The sequence below is a fragment of the Acomys minous genome (genome assembly GCF_964271855.1).
Source record: "Acomys minous genome assembly, chromosome: 9".
NCBI lineage: Eukaryota > Metazoa > Chordata > Mammalia > Rodentia > Muridae > Acomys > Acomys minous.
In genome coordinates this window covers 40,033,622-40,059,374 of record NC_140490.1, presented here as the reverse complement: position 1 = coordinate 40,059,374, position 25,753 = coordinate 40,033,622, and the positions used below count along the sequence as shown (strand labels likewise).

Below are 25,753 nucleotides of genomic sequence, written 5' to 3'. Positions count from 1 at the left end.
TCTCCTGTCTCACGTTGTACCTCACCTTCACTGTAGGCCACCCCCCCTGCTTCAGCCTTCTAAAGAGATAGGAGTATAGGTGTGAGCCACCATGTCCACCAGACCAGGCTTTAGCTTGGGTTTTCAAAAGATCACTGGCTGTGGACCCCCAGAGATGTCTCAGTAGCTAAAGACCAAGAGTCCACCCTCCAGAATCCACATGGCAGAGAGAACAGGCTCCCTGAGGTGGCCCTCTGACCTCCCCACATGTGGCACTGCACTCAGAAACATCACTGGCTGCTTCCTTTGGAGAATGGGCCTGGAACAGTGAAGGCAACACAGAAGCAGCACCTGGGAGACCTGTGCAACCTCCAAGGGCAAGGACAGTGGTTCGGCCTGGGATGCAGCCACAGGAGTGCGGGATAGACAGCTCCTGGAAAAATCACAAAAGAGGTGGCGGTGGCTGGGGTGGAGAATGGGAGGAAGGGATGGAGGCAAAGAGATGGAGGAGAAGAAAAAGTCAGAGATGCCTTCGTGGCATCTGGCTGGGATCCGGGCCCCGGGTGCCGAGTGCAGAGACTGTGAACGTGAAGGAGCCAAAGATAATGTGAGGATCTCAATGTGCTGGACTGGCCACGTGATCCTGTCAGAAACCCATCTGACAGACTGGAGACTCGTCTGGGCCTCTCTCCCACAGATGGCTTACCCTCCTGGGGGCCTCTCCCCAACATGAAACCCCCACAAGTACCCAGGTGGTAACCTTAGGAAGGTCTAGGGGAGGCTCTGCCCAGAGCCAGAGTGTACAAATAGGATACAAAGCACCATCTGGGGACGTGCAGCCCCAGACACCCAGCAGGGAGGGGGCAGACAGACTAGTGGGTGTGTGAGATAAAGAAGAGGGTTGCAAGGAGACAAAATGCCTTTAGAGGTGGTCAGGTATGAAATCCACAGCGTTTTAGAGCCATATCTTTTAGGATGCATGTGTCAGTAATTAACTGTTCTTCGTGTGTGTGTGTGTGTGTGTGTGTGTGTGTGTGTGTGTGTGTGTGTGTGTGTTTCGAGACAGGGTCTCTCAGTGTTAGCCTTGGCTGTCCTGGATTCGCTTTGTAGACCAGGCTGGCCTCAAACACACAGCAATCTGCCTGCCTCTGCCTCCCGAGCGCTGGGATTAAAGGCGTGCACAACCACGCCCAGCCAGTAATTAACTGTTCTAATCATCAACCTTCCCCTAGGAAGAAAGGTAGATTTTACTTTTTTTTTTTTTTTAAGATTTATGTATTATGTATACAATGTTTCACCTGTGGGTATGCCTGCACTCCAGAAGAGGGCACCAGATCTCAGTGTAGATGGTTGTGAGGCACCATGTGGATGCTGGGAATTGAACTCAGGACTTTGGAAGAGCAGCCAATGCATTTAACCTCTGAGCCATCTCTCTGGTCCTGAAAGGTAGATTTTAAATATCAAAAGCTAACTTTTTGTTAAAAACAACAACAACAGGGTCTCTTTATGGCTGTCCTGGAACTCATCATGTAGCCCAGGCTATCCTGGAACTCACAGAAATTCACCTGCCTCTGCCTCCCAAGTGCTGATACTAAAAGCATGTGCCACCATACCTGTATTTTTTTTTTAACAGCATTATTGCTGGGCAGCAGTAGTGCACACCTTTAATTCCAGCACTCTGAAATCAGAGGCAGGAGCATCGCTGAGTTTGAGGCCAGCCTTATCTACGGAGTGAGCTACACAGAGTAACCCTGTTAAAACAAAACAAAACAAAAAAGGAGAACCAAGCTCAGCAGGAGTACTTTGGACGTGGCCACTTCTGCCTAGGGTCTGATTCAGGCAGCGAGGGGAGAGGAATAGGCCTCAGGGGATGCTCAGGTGCTTAGTCCAGACAACCTCCAAGTACATCCCTAATGTGGCTTAGTCCAGGTATTAAGGGATTTTGAGCCACAAATTTGATTGTACCTGATTCAACGATACACTCCCACCTGTGTGCGAACCCCAGCCTTTCCTAAATGATTCCTCCCAAGCTAAAGAGGTTTTGAAACACTAAAGCCTCACTAAGTAAATTAGGGCTCATGGCAGAATGTGATGTCACCAATAAATATAGTACATGGCCCAACACAGCGGCACACACCTGTAACCCCGACTACTCAAAACCTAAGAAAGATAGATGACTCCAACTCTGGAGTTCAGGGCTAGCCTGAGCAACAATATGAGACATAATCTCAAACAAATGAGCAAATAATAATAATAAAAACATTAAAAACCCTGTACTAACTAAAGATACAGGAAAAGACTTATGACCTGAGGCTAGATTTAAAAAGAGCAAGATGGGGGCTGGAGAGATGGCTCAGTGGTTAAGAGCACTGGCTGCTCTTCCAGAGGTCCTGAGTTCAATTCCCAGAACCCACATGGTGGCTCACAACCATCTGTATTATGACCTGATGTCCTCTTCTGGTGTACATGAAGTCAGTGTACTCATATACATAATAAATAAATATTTTTTTTGTTTTTCAACACAGGGTTTCTCTGTGTAGCCTTGGCTGTCCTAGACTCACTTTGTAAACCAAGCTGGCCTTAAACTCACAGCAATCTGCCTGCCTCTGCCCCCCAAGTGCTGGGATTAAAGGATAAATAAATATCTTTTTTTAAAAAAAAGAGCAAGATGTAGACAATAGTATTCTAGCTCAGTTAGGAAGACAGGGTCGGGTAGATAAAGAATAGTGCTTCAACACTGTGGTGATGTTTCTGCAAGGTATGGTTGCTTTTGTTACCTGTTAGTGGTTTGTGGGATGGAGTCTGTCTTAGCTATGGTTACTATTGCTGTGATGAAACACAATGACCAAAGCAACTTGGAGAGAAAAGAGTTCACTGGGCACTTCCACACTGTAGTCCATTATTGAAGGAAGTGAGGACAGGAAGGCAAGCAGGGCAGGAACCTGGAGGCAGGAGCTGATGCAGAGGCCATGCATGGGTGCTGCTTACTGGCTTGCTCACTATGGCCTGCATAGACTGCTTTCTTTATAGAACCGAGGACCACCACCCTAGAGATGGCACCAACCACAACGGCCTGGGACCTTCCCTAGGAATCACTAAGTAAGAAAGTGCCCTACAGGCTTCTTACAGCCAGATCTTTCTTTCTTTCTTTCTTTCTTTTTTTCTTTTTGGTTTCTTTTTGAGACAGGGTTTCTCTGTGTAGCCTTGGCTGCCCTGGACTCACTTTGTAGACCAGGCTGGCCTCGAACTCACAGCGATCCGCCTGCCTCTGCCTCCCAAGTGCTGGGATTAAAGGCGTGTGCCACCCCACCTAGCTCTTACAGCCAGATCTTATGGAGACATTTTTTTCAATTAACAGTCCTTCTTCTGGAGAGGGGGCTCAAGTAGTTAAGAGCACCCACTGTTTGTTTTTCCAGAGGTCCTGAGTTCAATTCTCAACACCCAAATGGCAGTTCACAACTGTCTGTAACTCCAGTTCCAGAGGATCCAACACCCTCTCACAGACATATATGCAAGCAAAACACCAATATACATAAAATAAATAAATTATTTTTTAAAAGAGAGAGATTCCCTCTTCTCAGATGACTTTTTCTTGTGTCAAGGTGACATGAAACTAGCCAGCACAGTTGACATACAAACACATTGTTGAGCCATAACCTTTCTTTTTTTTTTGTTCATCTCCAAGATGACACAATTAATATCAGTATTATAATATAAAACATTTTACAAACTTAAAAAGTCCCACAGTCGGGGCTGGAGAGATGGCTCAGTGATTAAGAGCACTGTCTGCCCTTCCAGAGGTCATGAGTTCAGTTCCCAGCAACCACATGGTGGCTCACAACCATCTATAATGTGATCTGTTGCCCTCTTCTGGCCTGCAGGTGTACTGTAAGACCCCCTCCCCTGTGCACCCGCCATAGCAAGCATAGCAGCAGTAACGCTATCTTGCAAGGCAAGACTAGAATAATAGGTTCCCGGGATAAGATAAGGCCTGGGGCCCAGAGGAGAAAGATAAAAGCATGCTAAGATAACAGAAACAGTTTGTCCTTGTCAAACAAGATATTTATAGTCGGCCACCTGGCCCAGAGAACGGGTAAACTCCCCTGTTCCTAGAGCCCATCTGATGACCGGGCCATAACCTCGCCTCATTTAAATTTACCAATCAGAGCCTTGTAACTATGCTTCTCGCTTCTGTATCCGCGCTTCCCGCTAAAATCCCTATAAAAGGCCCCCCGAAAGACTCGCTCAGCGCGCCAGCCTCTCCAGAGACTGAGACGCCCGGGTACCCGTCCCCCTACAATAAAGCCTCTTGCGTGTTGCAACCGAAACCTTGGTCTCGCTGGTTCTTGGTGGGGGTCTCCACGTTAAGACCACCATGCTGGGGGTCTTACAGTACATGCAGATAGAGCACCCAGATACATAAAAATAAATACTTTAAAAAGAAAAAAAAGTCCCACGGTCTTTACAAATTCAAACATATCATCATCATCATCATTATTATTTGGGTTTTTTTTTAGAGAGGAGACAGGGTTTCTCTGTATAACAGCCCTGGCTGTCCTGAACTCGCTTTGTAGATCAGGCTGGCCCTTTTAAACTCAGTCTTTAGCTGGACAGTGGTGGCACACACCTTTAATCCCAGCACTCTGAAGGCAGGAGGCAGAGGCAGGTGGATCTCCATGAGTGTGAGGCCAACCTAGTCTACAAAGTGAGTCCAGGACAGCCAAGGCTACACAGAGAAACCCTATGTTAATTCTCCCAATCCATGAACAAGGGAGATCTTTACATCTTCTGATGTCATCTTCAATCACTTTCTTCAGAGATTTAAAGTTTTTTCAAACAAGTCTTTCACTTGCTTGGTTAGAGTTATTCCTAGATACTGTATATTGCTTGTGGCTATCGTGAAGAGTGTAGTTTCCCTAATTTCTTTCTCAGTACAATTATCATTTGTATATAGGAAGGCTAGTGACTTTTTTTGAGTTAATTTTGTATCCAGCCACTTTGCTGAAGGTGTTTATCTGGTAAGAGTTCTCTGGTGGAATTTCGGGGGTCACTTATGTACACTATCATATCATCTGCGAATAGGGATAATTTGACTTCCTCCTTTCCCATTTGGATCCCCTTGATGTCCTTTTGTTGTCTTATTGCTCTGGCTAGAACTTCAAGAACTATATTGAAGAGATATGGAGAAAGTGGGCAGCCTTGTCTGGCCCCTGATTTTAGAGGAATTTCCTTGAGTTTCTCTCTGCTTAATTTGATGTTGGCTATCAGTTTGCTATATATACCCTTTACTATGTTTAGGTATGTGCCTTGTGTCCCTGATCTCTCCAAACTTTAAACATGAATGGGTTTTGGATCTTGTCAAATGCTTTTTCGACATCTAAGATGATCATGTGGTTTTTTTTTTCTTTCAGTTTGTTTATATGGTGGATTACATTGATGGATTTCCATATATTGAACCATCCCTGCATGGCTGGAATGAAGCCTGCCTGGTCATGGTGAATGATATCTTTGATGTGTTCTTGGATTCGGTTTGCGAGTATTTTATTGAGTATTTTTGCATCAACGCTCATAAGAGAAATTGGTCTGAAATTCTCTTTCTTTGTTGGGTCTTTGTGAGGTTTAGATACCAAGGTGATTGTGGCCTCATAGAAGGAGTTTGGTAATGTTCCATCCATTTCTATTTTGTGGGGTAGCTTGAAGCTGTACTATAGAGCAACAGTAATTAAAACAGCATGGCACTGGCATAGCAATAGGCTGGTTGACCAATGGAATCGAACCAAAGACCCAGAAATAAATCCACACACATACGGACACTTGATTTTTGACATAGAAGCCAAATCTATTCAATGGAAAAAGGATAGCATCTTCAACAAATAGTGCTGGTCTAACTGGATGTCTACTTGTAGAAAGATGCAAATAGATCCATATTTGCCATCATGCACAAAACTCAAGTCCAGGGCTGTAGAGATGGCTCAGAGGTTAAGGCCACTGACTCCTCCTCTAGAGATCCTGAGTTCAATTCCCAGCAATCACATGGTGCCTCACAACCATCTATTTAAATATTTATTTATTTATTTATTTGGTTTTTTGAGACAGGGTTTCTCTGTGTAGCCTTGGCCATCCTGGACTCATTTTGTAGACGAGGCTGGCCTCGAACTCACAACAATCCGCCTGCCTCTGCCTTCCAAGTGCTGGGATTAAAGGCATGTGCCACCATGCCCGGCTCTCATAACCATCTATAATGTGATCTGATGCCCTCTTCTGGTCTGTAGGTGTACATGCAGGCAGAGCACTATATACATATTAATAAATAAATCTTAAAAAACAAACAAACAAACAAAAACTCAAGTCCAAGTGGATTAAAGACCTCAACATAAAACCAGAGACACTAAATCTGTTAGAAGAAAAAGTAGGGAAGAGCCTGGAACTCATTGGCACAGGAGACAACTTCCTGAACAGAACTCGAACATCCCAGACTCTAAGGTCAACAATTAATAAATGGGACCTCATGAGGCTGAGAAACTTCTGTAAGGCAGAAGACACTGTCAACAGAACAAAATGACAGCTTACAGACTGGGAAAAGATCTTCACCAAAACCCTACACCTGACAAAGGACTAATATCCAAAATATATAAGGAGCTCAAGAAATTAAACACCACCAAACCAAATAACCCAATTAGGAAATGTGGCTCAGCTGGGTGTGGTGGCACATGCCTTTAATCCCAGCACTCAGGAGGCAGAGGCAGGCAGATTGCTGTGAGTTTGAGGCCAGCCTGGTCTATAAAGCAAGTCCAGGACAGCCAAGGCTACACAGAGAGACCTGTCTCGAAAAACAAGAAACAAAAAACAAAAAACAAAAAAAAGAAAGAAAGAAAGAAAGAAAGATGACTCAGAACTAAACAGAATTCTCAACAGAGGAATATCGAATGGCTGAGAAACACTTAAACAAATGCTCAACATCCTTAGTCATCAGAGAAATGCAAATCGAAACCAACTCTGAGATTCCATCTTACACCCATCAGAATGGCTAATCAAAACTCAAGTAATGGCATATGTTGGTGAGGATGTGGAGAAAGGGGAACACTCCTTCATTGCTGGTGGGAATGCAAACTTATACAACCACTTTGGAAATCAATCTGGTGCTTTCTCAGAAAACTAGGAATAGGGCTACTTCAAGACCCAGCTACTTCACTCCTTGGAATATACCCAAAAGATGTCCACCACATAACAAGGACATACGCTCAACCGTGTTCATAGCAGCCTTATTCATTATAGCCAGAACCTGGAAACAACCTAGATGTCCCTCAGTCAAAGAATGAACAAAGACACTGTGGTACATTTACACTATGAAATACTACTCAGCTATTAAAAAAAAGGAAATCCTGAAATTTGCAGGCAAATGGATGGAACTGGAAATGATCATCCTGAGTGAGTTAACCCAGATTCAGAAAGATGCACATGGCATATACTCACTTATAATTGGACACTAGCACAACAGAGATGTCCCCTGAAAGTCTTCACTTACCCAGAGATTGCGATAGATACTGGAACTTTCTACTGGGACTCTAGATGAGAGAGGTAAAGAAGAATGGGGAAATAGAAGGATCCAGGGGGTCCTAGAAACCCACAAGAAGAACATTAAGGCTGGCAGATCTGGACCCAAGGGGTTCTGCTCAAACTACTGTACCAATCAAGGTCAATGCATGCACTAAACCTAAAACCCCTATCCAGATCTAGCCAACGGACACCATATTCTCCACAGTTGTGTGGAGAACAGGGACTGACTGGGACATGAACTCTGGTGCCCCCTATTTGACCACTTCCCTTTGCTGGGGAGACCTGGTGACACTCAGAGGAAGAATAAGCAGACTACCAGGAAGAAGCCTGATAGGCTGTGATCTTACAGTAGGGGACAAGACCCCCTTCTGTCACAGGCCTAGGGGAGGGGAATAGGATGGGAGAGGGAGGAGAGGGAAAGGGAAGGTACAAGCGAGGGGATAACAAATGAGATGTAACCTGAATACATTACTTAAATTAAAAAAAATTTTTTTAAGAAAAAAATTACTTATTTTTATTTTATGTTCATTGGTGTTTTACCTGCATGTGTGTCTGGGTGAGGGTGTCAGATCCCCTGGAACAGGAATTATGCACATTTCTGAGCTGCTATGTGGGTGCTGGGAATTGAACACAAGTCTTCTGGAAGAGCAACCAGTGCTTTTAACCGCTGAGTCCTCTCTCCAGCCCTGTGTGTGTGTTTAAATCTAAAAATCTCTTTTAAAATTCAGTCTCTCAAGTTGGGTGTGGTGGCTCACGCCTTTAATCCCAGCACTTGGGAGGCAGAGGCAAGAGAATTGCTGTAAGTTCCAAGCCAGCCTGGTCTACAAAAGTGAGGCCAAGACTGTTACACAGAGAAACCCTGTCTCAAAAAACAAAAACAAAAAACAAACAAACAAACAAAATTCAGTCTCTCAACTGTGGGGTCCTGTCAAATTAAAAATAAATACAACCATACTTCAAGAGGGGAGAACCAAGGCACAGTTAGAGTCAAAGCAAAGCAAAACTAAACACAATGTTCATCAGGGACTCACTCGTGGTCTTCTGGGTTCCTCCAAGGGGCTTGGGTCACTTCTCCGACTCTACCCTTTACAACACACACAGCTTGTTTTTCAGGCTCTGGCTGCCTCCACTCCACCTCTGCTGCTGTCTTTGGTGGTCATCCCACGGTACTTGCATTTCCAAAATCGCTAGTGTTTTCTGCTGCAACTGAGCTGCACTTTCACCAACAGCCTTTTTTGGGCACTCTTCATGGTGCCAAGCCTAAACTTCTCTGTATGACCCCTTCAATCCTGGGTCTTCAATTGCCACTGAGACTGCACCTTCGCCAATGGCCTCTCCCGGCCTCTCACAGTGCCAAGCCACACCTGGTCTCCATGACCCCTTCAAGCCTTCATGTCTTCAAAACCAGTGCCTCCTGGGTGACTATTATCCTGCCAACTTCAGCTGCCAGGGTGAGGTAAGACCATGGCTGAGTTTGGAACACAGCATCTCTGTGCCCTCAGAAAACACTTCCCAGGAGACTTCACCTGAAAGATGTTGGTCCCATCTTAGTCACCACTAATTTCTCAGCTCCACTTGCCAGGCAAAGCAAAGATTTCACTTTACTATTTCTGGTCTCTTGTTTATTCAGCCCCAGTTAACCAGAACCACAGACTCTTAACTCAAAATAACAAACAGTCACAATAGAGTCTTTAAACTTCCCTCAGAAATGTCATGAGCCAGGCCTCCATCTTCTGCATTGCTCTCATCATTCTTTGTTTTGTTTTGTTTTTTGTTTTTTGAGACAGGGTTTCTCTGTGTAGCCTTGGCTGTCCTGGACTCACTTTGTAGACCAGGCTGGTCTTGAACTCACAGTGATCCGCCTGCCTCTGCCTCCCAAGTGCTGGGATTAAAGGTGTGCGCCACCACGCCCAGCACCCTCATCATTTTTATCTTCCAAGCTGCTTCAGAGCAGTTCGCCACATCAGTACCCCACTATCCTGGGACCAACTTGTCTTAGATTGGGTTACTACTGCTGACTGCTGTGATGAAATGCCATGGCCAAAGCAAGTTGGGGGAGAAAAGGTTTTATTTGGCTTATGCTTCCAGATCACATAGTTCATCAATGAAGGAAGTCAGGACAGGAACTCAAACAGGGCAAGACCCTAGAGGCAGCAGCTGAGGCAGAGGCCATGGTGCGGTGCTGCTTACTGGTTTGCTCCCATGACTTGCTCAGCCTGCTTTCTTATAAAACTCAGGGATAACACCACCCACAATGGACAAGCCCCTCCACCACCAATTCCTAATTCAGAAAATTCCCTACAGGCTTGTATATAGCCCAGTCTTATATGTAACGTTGACATAAAAGTTTTCTTATTTTTTACTTTGCTTACCTATCAAATGTGTGTTAATGCCTGGGGAGGCGAGAAGAGGGCATCAGACCCCTTGGAACTGGAGTGAAAAATGATTGTGAGTCACTAAGTGGGTGCTGAGAACCGAACCTGGGTCCTCTGGAAAAGCAGCCAGTAGTCTTAACCCCTGAACCATCTCTCCAGCCTTTATATCCATCCTAATTACTACTCCATTGATTGCTAATCCTTTGCTTTCATTTCCACAACTTCTGGAACTGCTGTCCAAAGCAGGGTAATGTTTAGAGTGAAATGGGTGTCTGGACTGACAGTTATAAACCAAGATTTGAAACTGAGCATAGCGGTACACACCTTTAATGCTAGCACTTTCAAGGCAGAGGCAAGCAGATCTCTGTGAGTTTGAGGACAGCCTGGTCCCTGTATTGAGATCCAGGACAGCCAGAACTACATGGTGAATCTCTCTCGGTTAAAAAAAAAAAGGTTGGCTAAGCAAATTGAACTTAGGCTCACTCTGCCCAAAAGATAAGAGTGCAGCTCTGGGTTAAAGCACTTTTGTAGCATTGTGCAATGCCCTGTGTTCCATCTTCAGCATCAAAAATATCAAAAAGCCAGGCTAGGGAGATGGCTTGGAGGTTAAGAGCACTGGCTGTTCTTCCAAAGGTCCAGAGTTCAATTCCCAGCAATCACATGGTGGCTCACAACCATCTATCATGAGATCTGATGCCCTCTTCTGGCCTGCTGGCACACATGCAGGCAGAGAACTGTATACTTACTTAAAAAATTAATCTTTAAAATATATATATATATAGATATAGATCTATAGATATGCCAATCCCAGTGGTACTTCTTCTCCTTCTCCTCTCTTTTTGACATTCTGTGGCCTAAATTGTCACTTGGAGGTAGAGCTGGAATCTGACCCAAGTCTGGTTCCTCCTTTGCTCCTAGCCACTTCCACAGAGGTCAGAGGAGGGTTGATACGCCCAATTAGCCTTGGTCAAATTGAAGCAGAAACTGTGCAGAAGTGCCAATCTTCCTTGCTAGAGAAAGCTTAGGGCAGCGTTGCCCCTGAGATACAGAGGGGGGGTGGTCTGAGGCTCCAGGGACCCTGAGTAATCAAAGGGCAGGTGGTGAGCCTTGAGGATCGGCTGACATGGAAGCACAAGGTGACCCAGGGCCCTGTGTCTCAACCCTACCCCTACCCCATCACCCCGCCTCTTCCTGTGTTTCCTCGTCCTGCTCTCCATGACATCCCAATCCCAGCCCAGGCTGCTTTGCTTCTCCTGAACTAAAACAATCCATGGTCTTCCTCCTCTCAAGAGCCCCTCCCTGCACGGAACACACTAGTGCAGCTGCTCTCAACCTGTGGGGCTTGACCCCTTAGGGTCAGAGAACCTTTTCACAGTGCTCACATCACATTATCAAATATCCCACATGTCAGAATATTCACATTACGATTCATTACAGTTGCAAAGTAGCAACGAAATAATTTTATGCTTGGGGGTCACCACAGCATGAGGAACAGTATCAAAGGGTTGCAGCATTAGGAAGACCGAGAACGACTGCTCAAGTGGTGCCTGCTGTTCATTAAGAGATTACATCATTTGCAGCCGTCTCCCAGCTAGACTCTTGAACACCCCAAGGGCAGTGACTGTGGGTGTTTTGTTTTTCATTGGCTCTGTTTCTTAACAATTAAACTTTATTATACAACCCAACTAGCTTACACAAGAGGGGGAAAAGATTAAAGGGAAAAAAGAGTGAACCTTCCCTTCCGGTATCCGTTCCCTAGGTGTCTTTGGTCTGCGCGCTGGTCCGGCCTGTTCGCTGATCCTCCTTCCAATCCACATGCTCTCAAGCACGACCTGAACCTGCTGCTCCTCTCTCCTGTCCACCTGCCTGTCTGTCCCTTGCAAGGGGCGGTCTCCCTCTCCCATTGAGGGTCGATTAGAAACACAATAGTGCAGGTGGAGTCCCCAGGTCCACTTCCTGAATTCCAGGCCCAGGATGTTTCCACCCAGTCTATCTCAAGGTTAATATCAGGGAGTATCCATGGTGTGTCCAAGGGCAAAGCCCGCCAGGACTGCTTTCACCTGTGATAAAGTTTACAGTCTTTCCCACAGTTTTTGTTTTTGTTTTGTTTTGTTTTCAAGACAGGGTTTCTCTGTGTAACAAGCCCTGGCTGTCCTGGACTTTGTAGACCAGGCTGGCCTCAAACTCACAGAGATCTGCCTGCTTCTGCCTCCCCACGTGCTGGGAATACAGGTGTGCACTGCCATGCCTGACTGTGTGTTTTTATTTTTATTTTTATTTATTTATTTATTTTTGGTTTTCCGAGACAGGGTTTCTCTGTGTAGCCTTGACTGTCCTGGACTCACTTTGTAGTCCAGGCTGGCCTCGAACTCACAGTGATCCACCTGCCTCTGCCTCCCGAGTGCTGGGATTAAAGGCGTGAGCCACCACGCCCGGCGACTGTGTGTTTTTAAACACGACTGTATGCCAGCATCTAAACTCAGAACTTAGGATATACTATACATCCAAGAAACACTTGTTGGCACTGAGGACGTGGCTCCCGTGCACACTTTCCCACAGGACTTGCTGTTAGCCATGTACTTCCTGATCCCCGTGGTGCCTCCTCCTCCTTCCCAATTCCTCTGGGATGCGTCCTGTCCTCTATCCCTCCTGGGACCACGTTAGCTCAGCCTCACCATCTCTCCCCTTGACTTCTCTTCAGCATCTTAGCTGGTCTCTCTGCTTCCACGTGCTCTTCTGACGTGTCCCATTCCTGTGTGTGTGTGTGTGTGTGTGTGTGTGTGTGTGTGTGTGTGTGTGTATTTTTTTTTCGAGACAAAGTTTCTCTGTGTAGCCTTGGCTGTCCTGGACTCACTTTGTAGACCAGGCTGGCCTCGAACTCACAGTGACCCGCCTGTCTCTGCCTCTTGATTGCTGGGATTAAAGGCGCACGCCGCCACCGCCGGCTCCACGCCAATATTTTAAGGAGGATTCTAAGCTGCAGAGCAATCACTTCTTGGTCTGGCCGGTGGTGCCATATTCTCTCAATCCCACATCCTAGATCCACCATCAAGCCCTGTAGATCCTCCACAGTTTAAACATGCAGCCTCATTGGAGCCTCATCTCCAGGGGTTCCCCCTCTTTTGAACCGTCCCCCTCAAGGCAAAAAGAGTACTACACAGACATCCAGATGCAGATAGATAGATATTCGGTGTCTTGTCTGGCCACAGAATCACTTTCTAGTCCCTAAGAACAAAGTGTCTGAGTGGAGCCAGGGTCTCTGTGCAGGACAGGCAGGAGCCTGTGCCCTGCCGGGTTGTGGTCCAGGCTGGTGTAGTGAGAGAGGGCAGCCTGACCACAGACTGCCCCTGCAGAGATGAAGATTAGCAATTAACTGGGAGGAATCTTGGGGTAAAGTTAACTTAGTGGGGAACAGAGGGAGGGCAGCTAATGTTCTAGGGACTTTGCCCTTGACCCGAGGGTATAAAGAGGAGGGTCTCAGCTCTTCTTTAGACTTCCCAGGCAGGAGCTGAGGCATAGGACCACAAGGTGAGTCCAGGGCCCCCCATTGTCTAAACCCCAATCCTAGCCTAGCCCATCGCCCCAGCTTCTTCTGTGTTTTCTCTTCCTGGCCCCGTGACAATCCTAATCCTAGTCCAGCCTGCTCTGCTCCTCCTGAGCTAAAATAATCCCTGGTCTTCCTTCTCTCAAGAGCTCCTGCCTTGTCATGGGACAGAGTGGTACCTGTGCTTGTCATTTCTATGCACTGAGAGATTACGTCATTTGCGGCTGTGTGTGTCTTAGTTAATTCCCACTAGTACCCCCAGCATCTAACTCGGAATTTAGGAAACTCTACACGATCAAGAAACGCTTGTTGGGACTAGGGATGTGGCCTGACATTGGAATGCTTGCCTACTGTGCCCAGGCTCTAGTTTCTGTTTCCAGCACTGCAAAACAAAACAGCTACGAAACCTTGCTGACAGACGAATGCCTGCTCGGGTCTGTCACAAGCACCTGGGTGTGCATCTCTAGCTGTGTCTGAGCATGGACAGGACCGCGCACCCTAAGTTGGATGTCATCTATGTGGGCTTGAGTGTCCCAGACACAGCAACCGTCAGATTTGTTCCCACCTCTTGATACGTAGGACTCACTGTGGGTGCCCAGGATGATGTCCTATGGAGAGAGATTGGGGGGACCAGCAGTCTCCCCACTTCCAGTCCGAGGGAGACACATGGTGCATGGTGCAGCCTTTGCTTATGTGCCCAGCCCACAAGGTAAGTACTGTTTCCATGCCCTGAGTCCTGATTGCCCACAGTTGCCTACTTCCTGCTAAAGCTGGCTGTTCCTCTACCTGTCTCTCCTGGGCCCCTGGGTCTCTGTTCGCTCCTAATCAGCTTCCTTCCTCAGTCTTGCACAGGATTCCAGGGACGTCCACCTATGCCTTCTCCTGTCTGAGCCCTGTGACACTCACAGAGCACAGCAGTCCCTATGGGGAGGTCCTGGAATGCCATGACCCGCTCCCGGCCAAGCTGGCCCAGGAAGAGGAGCAAAAGCCAGGTGGGTCAAGTTGGGGGCAGCAGGGGCACAGGCAGTCACTGGCCTAATGCCCTGCCTACTGGACTCATGCCTGTCCCACCTTCAGAGCCCAGGCTATCCCAGAAGCTTGCCCAGGCTGCCACAAAGCTCCTCAAGGTGCCTCTGATGCTGGGTTTCCTTTACCTCTTTGTCTGCTCCCTGGACGTGCTCAGCTCCGCCTTCCAGCTGGCTGGAGGTAGCCGGGGTGGGGGGGATGGGGGGGCAGGGGGGTATGGGGGTTAGGGGGGCCACGGGGAGGGTTGGGGAGGGGTTCAGAAGGACCTCAGCTGACGCTGGCTCGTGTTCTGCAGGGAAGGTGGCTGGTGACATCTTCAAGGACAACGCCATCCTGTCCAACCCTGTGGCAGGGCTGGTGGTGGGGATCCTGGTGACCGTGCTGGTACAAAGCTCCAGCACCTCAACATCCATCATTGTCAGCATGGTCTCCTCTGGCTGTGAGTTGGCCCAGCATGAGCAGGGATAGAGCAGGGGCCTGGTGCTTCAGGAGGAGGGCAAGCGTGTGGATAGGAGGCTGAGGGGAAGGGTGGGGCTTCAGCATCTCCTGCACTGTCCCCCAAAGCAGGACCATGAGTGAGCAGGAGAGGTATTCCAGGAGCTGGGGAGTGAAGGGGTGGGGGGGGCAGCGTAGCTCCCAGAAGGCTCACCTCCATTCAGCCACACAGTCAGTCACTCAGCAAAGCCAGAGACAATCTGTAAAAATCATCACATAGGGTGTGATTTACTCAAAGAACTGACTTCCATGACTGTGTGGCTGGGCGCTCAAGTCTGACATGTACAGTGTGAGCCGTTTGGAAGGGCAGGCTAGCACGTGCAGGCAGAAGCCGATCCTGTGAGCCACGGGTGGAGGTTCTTCCTCCAGGAAGCTTCAGTTTTACACTTGAGGCTCTTTCATCCCATTGGATGAAGCCTACCCAGACCCATCAAGAATAATCTCCTTTACCTGGGGCTAAGGAGTCTTAGTGGGTAAGAGGGCTTGCTGCACACTGGGAAGGTTTGAATTTCCAGTACTCACATAAGAGGCTGTGTGGCCGGGCATGGTGGCGCACACCTGCACTCCCAGCACTTGGGAGACAGAGGCAGGTGGATCGATGTGAATTCAAGGCCAGCCTGGTCTATAAAGTGAGACCAAGACAGCCAAGGCTATACAGAGAAACCCTGTCTGGAAAAAAAAAATCAAACCAACCAACCAACCAACCAACCAAAACCACCCAACCATCACACGTGAATAAGGCACACCTGCACAAGCACAAAATGCAGACTGCACCAGGCGTGAGTTTTCATAATTCAGTCACATGCACAAGTTCCTCCTGAAGAGTGCATGGGTCCACTCCATATATGCGTGTTTGTCTTGTCACATGTGGATATGCTCACACACAGCTCCTGCACACATAGACCTGTGAGGCTCAGCCTAGGAAGCCAAGAGTACATTGGAAAATGCTGCCTGGGGTTAGGACACTCAGAGTCACTGTGGGACAGAAGCCCATCGTTTGAGAGGTCCCTCTCCTGCCAGTGTTGGAGGTGAGCTCTGCCATTCCGATCATCATGGGCTCCAACATCGGAACCTCTGTCACCAACACCATCGTGGCCCTAATGCAGGCAGGGGACAGGACTGACTTCAGGCGGTGAGCTGGGGAAGGAGGGTGGGGGAAGGCAAAACGCCAGGACCCCTCAGCTTGGGCACACCCGGGGTCCAGCCGTCCTGCAATGTGGCGTCCCTGCTCAGGGCTTTTGCAGGGGCCACAGTGCACGACTGCTTTAACTGGCTGTCTGTTCTGGTCCTGCTGCCCCTGGAGGCTGCCACGGGCTACTTGCATCATGTCACCGGGCTGGTGGTTGCCTCCTTCAACATCCGCGGCGGCCGTGATGCCCCTGACCTTCTCAAGGTCATCACGGAACCCTTCACAAGGCTCATCATTCAGGTGAGGGCAGGGCCTGGCAAGGGGTGCGCGCAGGTGTGGGATAGCGAGTGGCCCTGCCTTCCCCGCCCCCCCCTTCATCATCATCTTGTCACAGCTGGATAAGTCTGTGATCACCAGTATTGCCGTGGGGGACGAGTCCCTGAGGAATCACAGTCTCATCCGGACTTGGTGCCACCCAGACCCAACAGAGGTGAGTCCCAGAGCCAGCAAAGACGACACCATCTTTAGACTGGTGCCTATTTATTTCTTAGACCTTAGAAAGCACTTAGCTAGGAAAGAGCAGATACACGCAATTTTCCTGCATCTGTGTGCCCATGTCAAAACACTGGTAACCCCTCCTGCCTGTACACACTGCTGTAGGCAATCATCGGCTGCATGCCAGCATTGGCTTGGAAGTGATCTGACCCAGTGCTTCTCTTTTCCTTTTCTCTTTCTTTCTTTCTAAAAAAGATCTATTTATTTATTATTCATAGAGTATCCTGCCTGCATGTGAGCCAGCAGGCCAGAAGAGGGCATCATATCACGTTATAGATGGTTGTGAGCCACCATGTGGTTGCTGGGAATTGAACTCAGGACCTTCAGAAGAATAGCCAGTGCTCTTAACCTCTGAGCCATCTCTCCAGCCCCTTTCTTTCTTTCTTTCCTTCTTTTTTTTTTTTTTTTTTTTTGTTTGTTTTTTGAGACAGGGTTTCTCTGTATAATCTTGGCTGGCCTGGACTCACTTTGTAGATCAGGCTGGCCTCGAACTCACAGCGATCCGCCTGCCTCTGCCTCCCAAGTGCTGGGATTAAAGGCGCGCGGCACCATGCCCGGCCCTCTTTCTTCTTCTTCTTCCTTTTTTTTTTTTTTTTTAGACAGGGTTTCTCTGTGTAGTCTTGGCTGTCCTAGACTCGCCTTGTAGACCCAGAGTGCTGGGATTAAAGGCGCGCATGACTCAGCAATTTTCCAAGAGCTGTTTGTCCCCAGACTAGCAGCATCAATACCACATAGGAACGTACGAGGGATGTAAACTAGATACATATTAGACAGAATTCCACTGCATAATATGTATACCTCCTTCCTAGACCAAGTGAATCAGGAAAAAACAAATCTCTGGGAATGGGGCCCAGTTGCCTCGTCTCCAATTTGCCCTCTAACTGCTCCCAGCTCAGGTTTGGAGATCCATGGATCAAGTTCAACCCTTTGCTTTCACAGATAGAGACACAGGCCCAAGGAGGCTCACTTGCCACATGGGCACTTGGGGCTCAGCTCTGCTTGGGCCTTGTGGACGGTGGTGGGGAAAGAGCGCCACAGGATATTGAGAAACGTGGGTGCTAGGATTCTAGCTAAGGAGCAGGACAGTGGTTGACTGGCTGTCACACTGGGTGGCCCCCTGAGAGACACAGTGGTTACTGGTGCTGGCAGGGGGCTCTTTCACCAGAGTGAAGAACTGTTCAGATTGATTGGCACTCGTGGCTCAGCCATTAGGCCTATGGTACAAGGTACAATAGCAAGGCGGTTAGGCACAAGGAAGCCAGCAATTAGCATACTTTCTTACTCAGCCATAAAGGGGAAAACGCTTCACCAAACTACAGTCTTCCAAATTTGCTTCTTCTTAATTATTGCATACAAGAAATAGCTCCATTTAGAAAAAGCTACAGGGAAATCCAAATCGTATAGCAGAGGCGCAGGCCCACCCTCCGCTTCCCTCCCTTTGCTGGTGGCTGTTCCTGGATCTTTGTGGCAGCACTCATAGAAAAGCACTCATCAACTCGCCCCTGTGACGTCCCTTTGCATCCCAAGTGGCACACAGCACCAGCTCTGCTCTCCTGGAAGTTCAAGGCAGCTTGACAACAAAAAGCCCACATGGACAGCTTTGATGCTGGCCTTGTGATCTCCTTCTCATGAGCTCTCTGGCACTCTCAGGCAAGCTTGGTGAGTCACTGCAGCCTCAAAACGCACAGTCTGGATAAAGGAAGAGAAATCACCTACTGATCTTTAAAAAAAAAAAAAAGCCACGGAGAGATTTCCGGCCTGATGTCTGTCTTGGGCAAGTCTCTACCTGTGCCTCAAACCTCCTCACCCGAAGCAAGCCTGGCAAGGTGAGCCTTGTTACACAGATGAGAACTGCAAGTCAGTCCTGTGACGTTACCTGCCAAGTTCCCTCAGCTGGGCCTGTCCTCAGGCTCTTCGCTGCCCCAGCCATTGCTTGCTGGAATTTCAGGTCCCAGCACTAGCAAAACGCCTTTTTCTGTAACAACAGGTCACACTTCTTGGCTTGGAGTGTAAGCTTGGATCTGAGCCCCCCTGTTCTCTGTCTTCCTCTGGACCGGTCTCCTGCAGGAATGTGACTCAGACAGCACATCATGTACTCCTGGGATGTGCTTTGGTGACTCCTTTTTATTTGTTTTGTTTTGGAGACAGGTCATTTTGTAGACCAGACTGGCCTCGAACTCACAGAGACTCGCCTGCCTCTGACTCCTGAGCGCTGAGATTATTAAAGGCGTGAGCCACCACGCCCGGCTGGTGACTCCTTTTTAACCACCCCCCACCACTCTTTGGCCTCAAAGTTTCCCTGCTTTTTTTTTTTTTTTCTCAATTCCTCATGGCTGCCAGCCTTCACCACACTGGACCCGACATGCATCAAACCAGTCTCCAGAGAACCTGTGCCGCCCAGGGAGGGTAGGAGCCTTCCATCGGGGGAAGAAAGTCATTTGAGTGTTTGAGACTTCTGGATGATCAGTGACCTGGCATTGTCCTTGGTACCCTCCTGTGAGTCACACTGTCAACTGACCGCTGTACCTGCCTGATGTAAACAGCATCTTTGGAGGACTGGCACCTGGGGACAGCTGTTATTACACCCTCCCCAGTCTGCAATAGGAAACAGGCTCACTCAGAGAGGCACGGTGGCTTCCTGTTATTGGTTCCTACAATGGCGGAAAGGTCTGGATCCTGATGGAATCCCCACTCCCCATGCAGCTGCATCTCCCAGATGTCAGGCGAAGGCACCGCCTCCGTCTGTATCTATTTTCTTTCTGCCTATGGAGCTTGCCCCAGAGCGCTCTGACCCCTTCAGGGCTGGTGGACTGGAGATGCTCTGAGAAGTTCTCCTTTCAGCCACCAGATGGTGCTACTGTCCCAGAGTGCTCCTGTGTCCAGAACAAAGGCTCCACAGCTACCATGCCCCAAGAGGGGAAGCTATTGTGCCAGCCCACATCCTCTGTGGTTCTCTCCTGAGGAAGGACTCTTGAAGTATGGCAGTCCTTTGTGAACTTAATCACCTCCTTCAGTTCCCAGAAGTGTCTCAATCTAGGGTGTCCCCATAGGCTCTTAAATATCAATTCCCTCTTCCAAGATGCTTTCAACTAGCCTGTGGGGAAAGAAGATACCATTAGGGATTTCATGTTATGGAGACAACTGGAAGCCAGAGAGGTTAACTGTACAGATGGCTCCAAGTCACACAGCTGAGAACGGCTCAGCCACAGTGTGAGCCCATTCGTTGTTTTCCCTTTAACATTTCCACCCCACTGCCTTCCTTCCTTCCTTCCTTCCTTCCTTCCTTTCTTTAAAAAGACCTACTTATTATTTATACAGTGTTCTACCTGCATATGTGCTCGCAATCCACAAGAGGGAACCAGATCTTATGATAGATGGTTATGAGGCACTATGTGGTTGCAGGGAATTGAACTCAGGACCTCTGGAGGAGCAGTCAGGGCTCTTAACTTCTGAGCCATCTCTCTAGTACCCCCTCGCCCCCTGCCTTTCTATTCTCTACTCTACCCTAGATAGGATGGACACATCTTGGAAACATACCCAGAGCTGGGCCTCCCAGCTCTATCAACTAGACTAGAGTTCATATCTTGTCTCTCTCCTCCTTAGTGCATCCCTGTCACTCCTGTGGTCTCCTTATCCCTCTCCTGCACTTTAGTGTCCCTGACTCCTTTCCTGGGCTCAGTTAAGGCCACACATCCCCAGGGAAAAAAACGGTCAAGGTTCCAGAACCCCATAGGAGGAGGATGCCTGAAGCCTGGGTTCAAGGTTCAATCTCTAGCCCCCCAAAATACAAACAGACACTACCGCTCCAGATATCTCAGCCCTCAGCCTGGCCCTGGCCCTGCCTTAGTCAACCCCAAGCTCTTCCTTCTCCTCTGGCATCTATAAGGCCCACAAATCCTCTCCCTATGAGGCTCCAGGATGCAGCTCAGAGAAAGTCAGTGAGGTACACTTGCATCTCAGGTCCTCCTGAGCTGGGAACCTCCAGGAATGTCCACCAAGTCCCTCCCCAAAAGGTCCAGGATGCACAGGCATGTCTGCAGGAGCCTCTGGTCAGGCAGAGGGGGTCAGTCATATGCCAAGGGGGAGCCCTGAAAGGAGAATGGTCTGCACCATTGGAGGCTCTGTTGGTTTTGGCTTTTTTTTTTTTAAGATTTATTTACTTATTTTATGTACATGAGTGCTCTGTCTTCACGTACACCAGAAGAGGGGATAAGATTTCATTATAAGCCGGGCGTGGTGGTGCATGCCTTTAATCCCAGCACTCGGGAGGCAGAGGCAGGTGGATCATTGTAAATTCGAGGCCAGCCTGGTCTACAAAGCAAGTCCAGGACAGCCAAGGCTACACAGAGAAACTCTGTTTTGAAAAACCAAAACAAACAAACAAACAAACAAAAAAAAACAAAGAAAGATTTCATTATAGATGGTTGTGAGCCACCACGTGGTTGCTGGAAATTGAACTCAGGACCTCTGGAGGAGCAGTCAGGGCTCTTAACCTCTGAGCCATCTCTCCAGCCCACTGCCTTAGCTTCTTAAGTGCCCCTCTAGATTTCTGTCATACCAGATGATTTCTATGCTAATTTCTTGCCTGGAGTTCAGGCCTCCAGGCTTGATGGTGCCCCAATGCCTAGATTTAGTGAGCTGGGAATAACAGTTGAGCACATTGCCCTACTCAAGGGAGCACATCTCCCGAACACACATGCTGATGTTAAAACCTGTTGCCAGAAACAGACCCTGCCAACATCACAAGGGGGTGGGGTTGTTTTGTTTGTTTCAGGTTTTGCTTTTGTGATGTTGGGAATGGACCAGGGCCCTGCCCACATAGACAAGGGCTGTACCACTGGCCCGAACCCTAGCCTCACCACACATCCTTTAAATAGCACACGGTTTAGAACAGAACCTAAAGAAACTATGAAAGTCACAGTAGCAGCACCCCACCTGAGCCCACACCCTTAGCTTCTCCACAGCCACGCCCACTGTTTCCTCCTGTCACAGCTGCATGGTTCTTGGGGGCAAAGAATCTGAGTTTCATTTTGGACCACTTCTTCATCAATGAGGCTACAGAGTAGACTCTACAGGGCACAAGGATGTTTCTAGTCTCCTGGGAACTTGGCTTCCTAGAACTTTAAAGTGCATGTCTCTAGGCCTCCTGACATGGGCTTGTGAAGCCAAAAAAAACAAAAAAACAAAAAAACCTGGAGGATAGCAAGCTCAAAGCTTACCTGGACAATTTAGTGAGAGCCCACCTCAAAATAAAAATATGAAATGAGAAGAGGATTTGGGATGTAGCTTGGTAGGGGAATTTCTGCCTAATGTTTGTTAGTGTCTAAGTTCAATGCACAGTACTGCAAAAAGAAAAAAGAAGAAAAGAAAAGTAAGAGCTCTTGCTCCTCTTCCACTCTCCTGTTTCTCTCTTCCTCTTTTGCTCTCTTACCTCTTTCTTCTCTCTCTCTCTCTCTCTCTCTCTCTCTCTCTCTCTCTCTCTCGTACTCCCTTTCTTCTCTCTCCATGCTCATATAATAAACTCCATATCAGAAGAAGAAGAAGAAGAAGAAGAAGAAGGAGGAGGAGGAGGAGGAGGAGGAGGAAAGAAAGAAGGAAAGAAAGGAAGAAAGAGAAAGAAAGGGGGAAAAAGACATCTCAGAGTAGCTACAACATGCACAGAAATTGAACCTAAAACTCCATAATTGTGGATATTCTCCTAGAACTAGGCAGCTGGGCCACGCTAGGATGTACCCTGAATGGTGACAGTGGCCTGGAGCTAATAGCTGCTGCCCCTACAGACCCACTACCTTTACAAGCAGCTTGGCCCACAATTTAGGTCACTTGCCTGGCTGACCTTTTGTCCCCTCTAGCTGGGGACTTCCCTCACTTCCCTCACAGTAGATCCAGAAAGAAGAAATGTAGGGCCTAGGCCCTCTGCCCTCACCCACGCCCCTTCCACTTGAGTTCTTCCCCTTCCGTCCTACCCCACCCCACCCCAACCCGTGACCCCCTTCCCCTCCCCCTGCCAAGGGCAAGGCATTGAGCCAGGACAGAATGGAGCTGTAGGGGGACCATGGGGAGGGAACTGAGGAAGAAGCAGGAGGCATAGAGAAAGCAACTGGTAAGAGCTGTTAGGACGGGAGCACTTTCAGAAAAAGGGTTGTGGATGCCACTGAGAGATGGGGGTACCGAGACAAGAAGCTCCTAATCTTGTGATTGGGGGTCCCCACTGGTCCCAAGGGTAGCCAGGACAGGGGGTGACAGTAGAATATACACTAGGATGCATTCAACCTCATCTTTTCTACAGAGGAGATGGGCTCAGTGCAGGCAGGCAGCATGCTCCTGATCACAGAGCCAGAGACCGAGCTCCAGTTCCCTCATTTCTCCCAAACCTCCCTCTCAGCCCCTGCCCAAGGCTGAGCTTTTCTACAGTCTCTGAAGTCACCTTCCTCTGAATCTAGGCTCCCACTTCCATGTCCAGGACAGAGGCCAACGTCAGCCTTGCAAATGCCACCATGGAGAAATGTGAGTACCGTGGGCAGTCTCTCACGGGCAGGAGCACAGCAGAGCCTTCCCTGGCGGGCCACTGCTGTGCCCAGCCCCAGGAAAGGCAGCTGCCCTCTGGGCTTCCGTCAGATCCTGGCACAGAGGCTAAAGGAGTTTGACGTGGGAGTCTTAGGCTCACAGCCCAGTGGGTTGGCAAAGGCAGGAGGCGGGGGCAGGGTGAACACTCAGCACCCTGGCACCACTCTCTTAGGCAACCACATCTTCGTGGATACGGGGCTGTCTGACTTGGCCGTGGGGCTCATTCTGCTGGCTGGCTCCCTGGTGGTTCTGTGCAGTTGTCTCATCCTCCTTGTCAAGATGCTCAACTCTCTGCTCAAGGGTCAAGTGGCCAATGTCATCCAGAAGGTCATCAACACAGGTGAGCTGGGGGACAGCTGCAGGCCTAGGTGGGGCCCAGATGAGCTCTTGTTAAATCCACTCCTATCATCTGTGAGCCTCAGTTTCCCCTGAGTACCAAGAGGGGGTGAGAGAGCAGGTCGTTGGCTGACACCGAGAACACTGAAGCCCTTTCTGGCTGTTGCATTCGCTAGCAGAAGAGCATCCTCAGTATGCACTGTTTTCGTTTGGTTTGGTTTATCAAGACAGGGTTTCTTTGCATAGCCCTGCCTGTCCTGGAACTCACTTTATAGAGCAAGCTGGCCTTGAGCTCATGGAGATCCACCTGTCTCTGCCTCCAGAGTGCTGGACTAAAGGTGTGCACCACCACATCACACCCTGCTCCCTTGTTTTGTTTTTATTTGTTCTGGATTCTTCTTCTTTTTTTTTTTTTTTTTTTTTTCAAGACAGGGTCTCTCTCTGTGTAGTCTTGGCTGTCCTAGACTTGCTTTGTAGACCAGGCTGGCCTTGAACTCACAGTGATCCACCAGCCTCCTGAGTGCTGGGATTAAAGGTGTGTGCCCCTACACCCAGCTTGTTCTGGATTTTCAAGGCATGGTCTTAAATAGTCCATGGTGCCCTAGACCTTGCTATGTAGCCTAGGCTGGTCAAGATCTTCTGATATTCTTGCTTTGACTTCCCAAATGCTGGGATTACAATAATGCATGACCATGTCTACCTAGAAACCTCTGTTTAACCGGCAAATGGACATTAAGCCCCTACTGTGTGCCGCAGGACGCAGAAGTGAAGCAAAGAGAGACAGGGTCCTTGATCCCAGGATTTCAGAATTGTGATCTCCCTCACAGAACTGGAGAACTAGGCCATGCTGGGCTGTGTCCCAAATGGTGACAATGGCATAGAGCTAATTCATTGTTATCCCTATAGGTCTACCACTTCCTCATGTGACCTGGATGGGTCCCATCTCTTCAGTCACCAACCAAACCTTGTGCCTACCTGGGCTTTCCACAGGGAGCCCCTCATTTCTTCCCAGTAGATGAGGAAGGAAGAAATGTGGAGGAGACAAGCAGTGAAAGTAAACTAATTAGTGAGAAAACTGCCAAGTTGACAGAAAAAAAAAATGGCAACACAACAGGATACAGAAGTGGCTGTTTCTGTGGGTGTGAGGAGTCTCTCTGAGACCGAGGCATTTGAGCAAGCAAAGACCTTCAGGAGAGTCAAACATGGGTAAGGGGGTAGATGTGGTGGCACATGCCTGTAATCCCAGCACTCAAGGAGTGGAAGCAGGATTTTGAGGCCATCTTAGGCTTTAACAGGAGACCTTGTCTGAACAAACAGAAAAAAAGAATAAACTTTTTGTTGTTTTCAAGATAGGGTTTCTTTGTGTAGCCTTGGCTGTCCTGGAACTAGCTCTGTAGATAAGGCTGGCCTCGAACTCACAGAGCTCCATCTGCCTCTGTCTCCCAAGTGCTGAGATCAAAGGCATGCACTGCCACTGCCCAGATTTTTACTTATTTATTTTCATTTTATTTTTAGGGCCTCATGATATACTCTTAGCTAGCCTGGAACTCACGATGTAGACCAGGCTGGCCTTGAACTCAGAAATGTGTGTGCCTTTGCCTCCAGAGTGCTTGGATTAAAAACATGCACCACCAAGCTCTGCCAAAGTAAACTTCTAAGAGGCATGGATTCCTGTCTCAGCTGGTTCTGGGTTTGCTTACAAGTTGAGATCCTGAGTTGGATCTCCATAATCCACATAAAAAGCCAGAAAGTGGGGTACATGCTAACACTACCAGTGCTATGAAGCAGAGACAGGGGGATCCCCCATCTGACTGGCCAGCCGGTCAAGCCACTTGATGAGCTCTAGGTTCAGTGAAAGACCTTGTCTCAAAAAAAATAAGACAGCCAGGCGGTGGCGCCCACCTTTGATGCCAGCACTCAGGAGGCAGAGGAGGGGTGGATCTTTGTGAGTTTGAGGCCAGCCTGGTCTACACAGAGAGTTCCAGGGCAGCCAAGGCTACACACAGAAGCCCTGTCTCAACACACACACACACACACACACACACACACACACACATACCCCCACCCCCCAAAAAAGACAGAGATAAAGACATAAAAAATTGACCCCTGGCCGGGCGGTGGTGGCACAAGCCTTTAATCCCAGCACTCGGGAGGCAGAGGCAGGTGGATTCCTGTGAGTTCTAGGCTAGC

The 25,753-nt window shown here is 48.6% G+C and overlaps 1 protein-coding gene, 1 long non-coding RNA gene and 1 pseudogene across 5 annotated transcripts in view; 2 read left to right on the top strand and 1 right to left on the bottom strand.

The window, feature by feature from the left end:
* Positions 1 to 25,753, bottom strand: part of LOC311605065 (small ribosomal subunit protein uS2-like) — a 986,626-nt pseudogene that overhangs the window by 931,257 nt on the left and 29,616 nt on the right. The gene's annotated exons all lie outside the window — the stretch shown is intronic.
* SLC34A1 (solute carrier family 34 member 1) overlaps positions 13,333 to 25,753 on the top strand; it is a 16,320-nt gene continuing 3,899 nt past the window's right edge. For 2 of the 3 annotated variants that reach the window (XM_084795774.1, XM_084795775.1), the window contains exons 1-10: positions 13,333 to 13,439; positions 14,035 to 14,164; positions 14,298 to 14,447; positions 14,533 to 14,661; positions 14,777 to 14,920; positions 15,997 to 16,108; positions 16,210 to 16,405; positions 16,500 to 16,595; positions 23,104 to 23,167; positions 23,400 to 23,567. In XM_084795774.1, coding sequence (XP_084651900.1) covers positions 14,056 to 14,164; positions 14,298 to 14,447; positions 14,533 to 14,661; positions 14,777 to 14,920; positions 15,997 to 16,108; positions 16,210 to 16,405; positions 16,500 to 16,595; positions 23,104 to 23,167; positions 23,400 to 23,567 — 1,168 coding nt within the window. In that variant the 5' untranslated portion in view covers positions 13,333 to 13,439; positions 14,035 to 14,055. Of the gene's footprint in view, positions 13,440 to 14,034; positions 14,165 to 14,297; positions 14,448 to 14,532; positions 14,662 to 14,776; positions 14,921 to 15,996; positions 16,109 to 16,209; positions 16,406 to 16,499; positions 16,596 to 23,103; positions 23,168 to 23,399; positions 23,568 to 25,078; positions 25,620 to 25,753 lie in introns of those variants that run through there. The other variant, XM_084795776.1, reaches the window with a different exon arrangement.
* On the top strand, positions 17,667 to 19,222 carry LOC311605361. Its single transcript, XR_014781906.1, has 2 exons — positions 17,667 to 18,486; positions 18,648 to 19,222. It is a non-coding gene; the product is annotated as an uncharacterized lncRNA (long non-coding RNA).